Below are 9,172 nucleotides of genomic sequence, written 5' to 3'. Positions count from 1 at the left end.
ATGGCACATGACTTTCATTCGGTTATCCCCTTTCTATAGCTGGAAGTTTGATACAAAAATATCAACAGTCAATAGTACCCCAAGGGATGAGAACACCAGACAAAACTCATTGGTGGTTAAAGTGCATATCTGATGTGAGTTACACTAACTAGAGTCCAGGGGTATCAAAGGATTTCAGCCCAGACAGAGAATATTGTACAGGAACATCCCAAATTAAGAGCACAGGAAACTTGGATTTTAAATAATAACTGGCATTTTATGTAAGATATCCTTGCATCAATTTTCACCAGAAAATCTCTAGGAATTCTGTAATGTTCTACAAGACAGAACAAATTCTGCCTGTCACTTCATATGCATTTCCTCATGAGATACTCAAAATTCATTGAACTACACTCACCAGAATAGTGATTTTTAGGTACTTTACTGTTTCTTCTGCTTACTTCCTTTTTCCCTCTCGAACTTCGCTATTTGATTGAATATGTTCACTAAGTTCTGGGGCAAGTTTCTTTTATCTCCACCTTCCGTTTGTGCTGTGTCACCTACGGACACTTCCTCGTCTGGTTCCTTGGCTTCATCAGACTCCTCAGAAGTTCTCCTGTTCCTACACTCGCTTTCACCTCTGTGCTGACTTGAGGCGTGCTTATCACTATCGTAACTTCTGTCACCTTCTCGGAAGCAGGTGCTAGAATATGATCTGTACTTCCCTATCGACTTGCCAGAATAGTCAGACCCTGACGGAGACATGTAATACCTGTCTGGACCCGAGCCATATCTCTTAAAGTGCTCTTTTCTCCCCTCTACATCCCTTTCTGCCCTCCTAAAATAATGCATCCTGGGTTTATCTGACCTATGGTATGAACCGTAAGAACCCCTCCAACTAGAGAAAAATCTGTCTGGTCTCCCATATTTTTCACTTTTGCTACTGCTGGGCAGAGTTCTGGAGCTACAATAAGAATCTCTCGAATCTTCAGACCTACCTCCAAAAATGTCTTCACCATCACCTGAAGTCCTCGAAACAGAACAGTGTCTGTCTTTCTCCTTTACCTCTGTTTTTGGACACACTAAGCTGTCCTGCCTTTCCAGCAGTTTTTCCACTTCAAAATTTTGGTTAAGAAAGGAAGCAGAGGTATCAGCTGGAGGCGAATACCACTCCTCTTTCCTGATCTGATCTTTATAATGGGAAGGAGCTCTAGATGAGCCTTTTTTGGAGCTGTGGGCAGACTCAGACCTATTGCGACGCTTTTTCCTACGTTTCTTGTGATCAGAGGAGGAGGAAGAAGAAACTGATACGTCTGATGAAGAATCACTTGATGATGACGAGGAAGAGGAGGTGGAGGAGGAGGAGGAAGTTGATACTTTCCTTTTCTTCTTCAACCTAAAAAAATGTAATTAACCTGTGAGATAATCTTCAGGATCAGGCAAAAATAATATGTAGAAAGCACGCGTGCGCTCCCCAGAGCTTGGCTAAGATTGGCCTGTAAGGCATGAATGGAAACTGAGCCTGACCTGGCAAAACAATTTCAAATGTCATTTCCCTATCAAAAAATTTAGATTAAATCCACTAAACAGTTTGCTATAAAAGGCAACTTTTCCCAGTTTAATATGGCATTACGCCTTGCAAATACTTCACGTTGCAAAGTTTTTTAAACATCTTCTCTTCCACAGACGTGTCCATTAAAGATTATATGCATTAAAGGATACTAAACACAAAAAGAATTCTGGAGGTAAAGCAGCTTACCCAGGTAGAAGTTCTACCTAGCTTACTGCTGGACAACCCGTGTGGAAATGGATTGTTCATAGTCTTATCTGCACTTATTGCCACGTCATGGGTATACTGAATAGAGCAGTGTTACCTTTTTTCTTCTTTTAAGAGCTTACGCAATTTTTGCGCACTTGTTTCTACTTTCTTTTCTTTCTGTCTCTCTTCTTTGGCAGCTTGTTTCTCCCTCATTTCCAAAGATTTCTTTTTTGAACCCAGGCGTCATAAAAAAGTTACATCGAAAGTGTTAACACCAGTATTTTTCCCCATGCCCCCAGCCCCATTCAAGCGTATAATTACACCAGGGATGTTTTACCAGGATTCCCAGATCAAAAATTAATATTGTTCAGGAGTTTGGCGTTAGCCATTGTGATAATCAAGTTTACATTAAGGACCATATTGCAGTTTTTATTCAATTAAAGTAATATATTTGACCAGCCATTGCCAGCAGTGCCCATGATCCAGCACACCGTGAAGCATGGAGCCCAAAAAGTATAGCCAGAAAAGGCAATAGAAACACGGTATTACCAGCATGAAGAAGGAAAAAAAAAAAAAAAAGAAATGTTTGAAGGGAAGTACCAGTATTGTGGTTTACAAGTAAAACATGGCAGAACCCATTTTAAAATATATTTGTTGGCCATGTTTCAATACAAACCGTGCCGTAACAATTTCACAGACCAGTTTGATGCATAGTTTATGTAAGAAACCATGTTCCAAGGTTTTGTCGGTGATGAGCAGCACCAGATGTCAGACACAGCAACAACGGTCCAGTTCAGAAGAAAATGCATTAGAGAAAAACACATAATCAGTATTACAGGAAAACCCACTCCCCTCTCAGCCTTTTTAGCACAACACAGAGTACTGGACTTTAATACATGTATTAAAGTACAGGTAAATGCAGACTAGCATCCCACCAGATGAATAATCCTTAAACTACTTAAGTCTGCTAGAGATCTTCTGCCATCTACTGCCTTAGAGAACAGTTCTAGTCATATTCAGTGATCAGAAAATCTGGCTATTGTTTTCAAAATTTAGCAACTGTCTTAACTGATATAAAGGAACCCCTTCACTGTAGTTAAGGCTATGCAAACCAACCAACAATAGAATTGTGGGTTTTATTTGTTGCACCAATTACCCATTATACCAAGAAAATGCTAAAGCAGAGGAAAATTTATTTCCAAGTTGATGAGAATGAAATTCTTAATCATTTTAACTGAGACTGACACTTCTTGCTAAAGCAACCAAATGTGTGGTATCTGAGCACTATCCACAGTAGTTTATCTGCAATGTAGTTCAGTTTTATTAAGAAGATTGTCCTATCTCCTCTTCCCCCTTCTTTCAACACAACCTGTCAGCATTATGGCTCCACCAACTGAAGAAATGTCAATTAGGGCCACCTACCCCAGTCTATGCACTTCCTTACATGCAGAAGCATAGACCAAAACAAGCCTGTTCCTCAGTGCTCTATTTTACTCTTTGATCATCTCTGGAAGATAGCACAAGCAAAGGAGGTAAATTAAAGACACGAGACAAGTTCAGATCAGCAGAGACCCACCAGGGCTCACCTGAGAAATTTGCTGCATGGAAGAAAAAAAAAAAAAAGAGGGGAAAAAAAACAGCAGAGAAGAAAGCTAAAGACATTCAAACTGCCTGCCCACCCACCCACCCTCCACCTCCTGCTGTTTTACTTTAAATCACTTAATTGTCCCTCTTCTGTAATCTTCCTGCGAGTTAGCTTTGGCTGGCATCACTCTATCTTTGCATAATTACTCCAAACAAGAAGGATCTGGCTGGTAAGATGATGAGCAGTGTTATGTGGCTTGCCCAAGTATTTCACACATCGCATGTTTGTATTCACAGAACGTTTTCATTCAACATCGTTTATTATGCTCGTGTCATGGGATATTCATATCCTTGCTTCAGCTGACAGGTTAACAGGCTTGGCTCTTTCCTGTCTCCACTGTTTGGCATTTCCTTACTATGCTATTCAAAATGGTGGAGTCAACAAGAGGTACCTTTCTTCTGGTAGGTACAGCCATAATGCTCACTGGGAAAGATTTACTGTGGAGAAGGGAAGCTGAGAATAAGACAAACTATCAACTTAAACACTCCCTGTTCAAAGGCCTTCGCATGATTTCTGATGTTCACTGATAGTCATCAAGAGCATTATATGAAGAGAAAGTAAAGAATCACCTGCATATGCTTACGGAGTTTCGTTAGGGCCTCTTCTGCTTCCTGAAAAGTCTCATCCAAACTTAAAGCTTTTTTATAGTAATTCTCAGCATTTAGCAGTTTGTCTTCCTCTTCTAACCTAAAATTCAAGTGATAATTAATATACAGTTAAGCCACAGGTTTCGACAGTTCTTGTTTTGCTTGTTATTTCTTATTTTTAGGACTTACTTATTTGCACCCTGACACTACCACTGCATCCCTCCAAGACTCTATACTAAGCCCATGTCAATAAAGAAATAAAATGGTATTTCTGACGTATTATCTTCTAATCATCACCAGTAATAGTAGTCATTGAAATTCCAACTCTGGTTTAAAAAGTTCTGTCTCTCTCTTTACACAGGGCTCAAAAGAATTATCTATTCCCTGAATATTCAAAAATAAAATAGCCTGTTGTAGCAGTTAAGTATTTCAGCAGAGTAACATCATTTTGTTAAAAATACTTTCCAAAACAACAACAGAACTTATTGGAATGCATTGAAAGATTTCACAAGACTTTATGCAAGCCCGGATATCCTTTCACTGGTAGGACACAAGGATTAAGGCTCAAATATTTTGCCAGAATTCTAACAAGGATAGAGGAGAAAGTGTAAACCAACTGAACACGCAGATGTGTTTCCAGCAAAGACTTTTTTTTTTTTTTTTAACATGTAACCAGGAAGGAAAGACACCGTTCTGTGTTCTAACTAGAATGGTACTAGAAAGGTACTAGAAAAATATTATGAGAAAAATTATTAACAACCAAGAAACCCACAACCGCCACACTTACTGCCCGCCTCGTTCCACAAGTGTCTGACAGAGGTATTTTCTGGCATTTCTATGAGTAGGACAGTTTTCCAAAGCAATTTCAAAATCATCTATGGCTTTGTTCAGACTTCCTTTTGTTGCATACCTATAACAGGAAAAAGTTGCACGCGTTTTAATGAGGTTTTTCTCTCCCAGAGTAGAAAAGCTAATGGCACAAGCAGACTTACAGAGCTCCACGTGCCACCAAGGCTTCGACGTTCTGTGGATCGATTTCCAAAGCCTTGTTGTACTCATTCATGGCTTCCACATGGCGCCCAACCTTAAAATAATCAACCCCAGCCTTCACACTGGAGAAAAATATTTAGAAAATAGTATGTGCAGTTAGCCTACACAGATCCCACACTGTTAATTACTCACAAATTATGGTTCCAAACAAGTGAGAGGAAATAAAATTTGACCTTGCTATCACGTACTTAACACCGGCGCTTCAAATTAATGCAATACTGAGATAATTCTGCAATGTGTTGTCCTTGTTTGAAAATCTGAAGCAACCAGACAACATTTCTCCAGACAGTGGTACTGCATTACACTGCTTTTTAATTCATATTTAAGCACTCTTCTGCACAAAACTATGTGTAAGCTACCACCATTAAACCTCAACAGGCTTCGTTACATTCACAGCTAAAAATCACCCTTAGAACACAAGGTGAGATGAACTGACAATACACACGGAAACCAGTTCATGTCAAACTTGAATATTTTGAGGTTTCCTGTTTCATATTACCTGAATCTATCTTCTACATTTCCCAAGAGAATAAAATTCTTGGAAGAGACCTGATGCGAGCTGAATTTCAGAACTTTTCATTAAAGACTTTTTTAAAACTAAAAATCTGTATTTAACATCACTATCAACTTTTTCTACAGTTAATCAAAGTTGCAAACCACTGGTTTTTTAAGAAAAAACACAGCTCTGTCTGCACAGAAACCAGAAATTCCGAGGGTTTGCTATGATGTAAATTCTTTTAGCTGATAGATTGAAGAGTTTTACATGAAAAAAAGCATTAATTTTTTAGAAGGAAACTTGCTTTTAGTTCTGCCTCCTCCACCCTGTAGCGTGCCCAAATACAACACACAGCACAAAAGCAATAGCACCCATCTGGAGCTGCTGTCCCAAATGCAGCCAGGGAAATACATTTCACTTTTCAAAGACAGCAAGTGCACTTCTTCAATCTACAGCGTGAGGCTCAAACGGCCTGACAAGCAGGATCAGGTCACTCAACGCTCAATTATAAAATAGAAGATTGTGTAATTGGTATTGTCACTCATCTTGCCTCATCTCAATGGGCCAGATGATAAATATTATAAGAAGTCCTCCCTTAAACCGGAATCTTGAGACTTTATCTCTGACATACTCACTTAGCAGTCAGCATTAGCATTCAAGAAGATCTTCCTGGTTACATCACTATATACATGGTGGAAAAACTGGTTCAATGTTTATTTTCTTCTACAAAATACAACCTGTAACCTAATAATAAGTTTGGATGAGAAAAAGTACTGCATACCATTTCAAGGCCCAAGACTCAGACTGCTTTTTCCTCAATGCAGGGGCAAAATCTTCTTCATTGAAATTTTTACTTTAGGGAAACAGACAAAAACATAAAGTTGGCCTTCTGGGTCTACAAAACCAAACTTACAACAAGTAATGCAGTTCAAATAAGCCAAAATATTTATACAATAGCTTGCTAACCTCCCTCAGACTGGAAAGTTCTATTTCTGAAACCATTTTTTTCTCAACCTGTTAAAAAATGCTCACCTTAACTAGTACAGCTGCAGTACATTTAACAAAAATATACCATATTCACACCTGCTTTGAGGTCTAACATGTACAGGGCTCACAATATCAGTAACTGCATGTCTGAGCCCATTTTACTGAAGAGATCAGATCTGTTACTAAAATAAACATCTTAAATATTTAACAGAAAACATTAAAACTTAAACACCCAGCATTTCAATCCACAGATGCTGACAAGATCTAAGCAATAAATTCCTAAAGTATTTTGTTTCAAACAGTGTGTGTGATAAGGTGTCTTGCTTAGTCAGAGCAACAGAATTTCAAATGTAAATTTCTTACTCTAAAAGTTTGCTTTTAAATATTTAAGGGTATGTAAGCTGCAGACATGCAAATCAAAATGAGAAAGGTTTAAGTATGAGTGGCCTAGGACTTCCACTCACAAATCTATTTCAGTGGATTAGAATAATCTCCACAAAGCTACAGGATATGGACAATGCAAAAATCACTTACATTTGGAGACTTCTCATCAAAGACGGGGGATTCGATTCACTGAGTCCCAGTTTCTCTGCCAAATACTCAACTAGTGATGGATTAGCGAATCCTGGGGAACGATGCAAAACCTCTTCAAATGTCTCTCCTGTGTTAGCAACTTCCACGCTCCTCCTTAAAGAAAGCACCAACGTACACAAACGCCACCTCACAGGCAATGGACTCAACTGTAGGATGCTTATATTCAGAATAAAAATGCCTATCTGGATTTTTATTACAGTTCACGTGGTTCTCTTTCACAGGCATGTTTTCCTATTATTTATCAACCCTTACACCCTTTAGCCTAAATGAGCTTTTGAAACCTATTTTGGCACTCATCTAGATGTCAACAGGACATGCAAAAACCACACAAAAACTGCAGAGACAGGTGTCTCTTTCTGTCTTCTAAGGGGAATTTTACAATTGGAAGAATTTCATATTCCAGTCTCCTAGGTTTTTTGTTTGCTGGTGGTTTTGGTTTTGTTTGCTTTGGTTGGTGGTTTTGTGTTTTTTTTTTTTTTTTTTTTTTTTTTTTTTTTTAATTTGCTAACAGTCCCACAATGGCACCTCACTCTGTTTTTTTGCCTTCCTTTTTAAGAAAAGTGCTAAAAGATCAAAGATCAACCACATCTGACATATCCAGAAACAAGTATGAGTTACAAGTTAAATAAATAAAAACCAAAACAAGTTAAAATGATGAACAACAAAGTATGTAACCATACAATTAAATCGGAAATACCACCAACAAGTTTAACAACAGTTTGTTAAAGGTGCTCTTCAGACACACTGATCACCCAGCAAGAACATCTGAATAACACATCCTTACTTATAGTGCAGTGGGAAGTCATCAGAGGTAATTACACCCAGTTTTGTACTGGAAAGACTGGGCGGAAGAGCTGAGCTGTAAAGTGACACTGTGAGCTTCTCATGGTAACGATCGATGTCCTTGACTGCACCTACAGAAATAACACAAGTTAGGATAAAGTTATCAAAATGTCTCAGAACAAACCAAACAGATTCCTTACAACTTCGGCAGCTACTTGCCTCGAATAAGGTCTCCAGATTGATAATAAGATAAAGGATCTCCATGGTTGCTTTGAGGAGGAACATCTCTCAAAGGACACAGAGCCTGCAACAGAAAAAAAGTCTAAATACCACAAACAGCCAAAGTATGTTTTTTTCTCCCTAAAATTAAACCAGAAGAATACCATAATCTTAATGCACATCAGATCTGGTATAGTTAAAAGCACAGCTTAGTTCAAATAAAAATGTATGTATCCATAAATGACAAACTTTTAAACTCAAAAGTAACAAATACTATCAGTCATAAAAAGAAATATTTGCTGACTCAGGAAAGCATAAGCTGTCCACAGATTGAGATTCCACCCATCACCCTGAAGTTCAGTTTAACCTCTGCACACAGGAGCCCATCCAGAGATACAAAAGGCAACTAATACATTAAAAAGTTATTACTTATCAAGGAAAAAAAAAATTATCAAAATTATATCTTACGCTGATTTCCAAATCTGAAATCTGCCGTATGACACCACTTCCCAGGCAAATCAACACCATAAAAAAGCCAAATTCACGAATAGAAGTAATCCTCCCAATCACGATATCGCCGCGTTCGATGTCGCGAAAAAACAGCTCCCTCCTCGCTTCCCTGGGAACGTCCATGAACTGCTCCAGGGGCGGCATGACGGCGTAACACTCTGCAACGCAGGAGACGTGCGCGGTTACTGAGCGGCCAAGCTACAGCCCAAAGGCACAGAATACCTCACAACGGCACAGCACGTTAGAGCCCGACTGACGTGCCCTAGCAGGAAGTCTGTGCACAGCCTATAAAAAGCAAGATTAAGTTTTCACTGTGTTTTTCAGCAATACTGCTGATTTCACCGCCGTGCTCCCACAGTAGCCCGCGGGCGTTGCCGGGGGTCCCCCGGCCGGGGAAGCCCGTGGGCAGCCTTACCTTCATCTTCCTCAATCGTGTCCGAGATGGGCCCGTTGGGTTTCCACGAGTGAGCAAAAAGCAGATCGGCTTTTTTAGCAATGAAGCGCTTGATCTCGGTGTCAATGCTCGTCCTCTCTTTCCTGAGGGAAGGAGAGCCCTGTGAGAA

At 39.3% G+C, this 9,172-nt stretch overlaps 1 protein-coding gene across 1 annotated transcript; it reads right to left on the bottom strand.

Moving 5' to 3' along the window:
• Positions 1 to 420: 420 nt before the first annotated feature.
• TTC14 (tetratricopeptide repeat domain 14) lies at positions 421 to 9,148 on the bottom strand (the record flags this gene model as incomplete). Its single annotated transcript, XM_008943659.1, has 11 exons — positions 421 to 1,375; positions 1,854 to 1,963; positions 3,953 to 4,070; positions 4,758 to 4,880; positions 4,963 to 5,082; positions 6,298 to 6,369; positions 7,038 to 7,190; positions 7,882 to 8,011; positions 8,100 to 8,184; positions 8,568 to 8,767; positions 9,025 to 9,148. Coding segments are annotated over 11 exons (2,190 nt in total), but the record flags the coding sequence as incomplete, so codon positions are not given.
• Between the last annotated feature and the right edge of the window lie 24 nt (positions 9,149 to 9,172).

The sequence above is a fragment of the Merops nubicus genome, unplaced genomic scaffold, assembly GCF_000691845.1.
Source record: "Merops nubicus isolate BGI_N331 unplaced genomic scaffold, ASM69184v1 scaffold40297, whole genome shotgun sequence".
Lineage (NCBI taxonomy): Eukaryota > Metazoa > Chordata > Aves > Coraciiformes > Meropidae > Merops > Merops nubicus.
The sequence above is the reverse complement of the archived record's forward strand: the minus strand, read 5'-3'. Positions and strand labels throughout refer to the sequence as shown.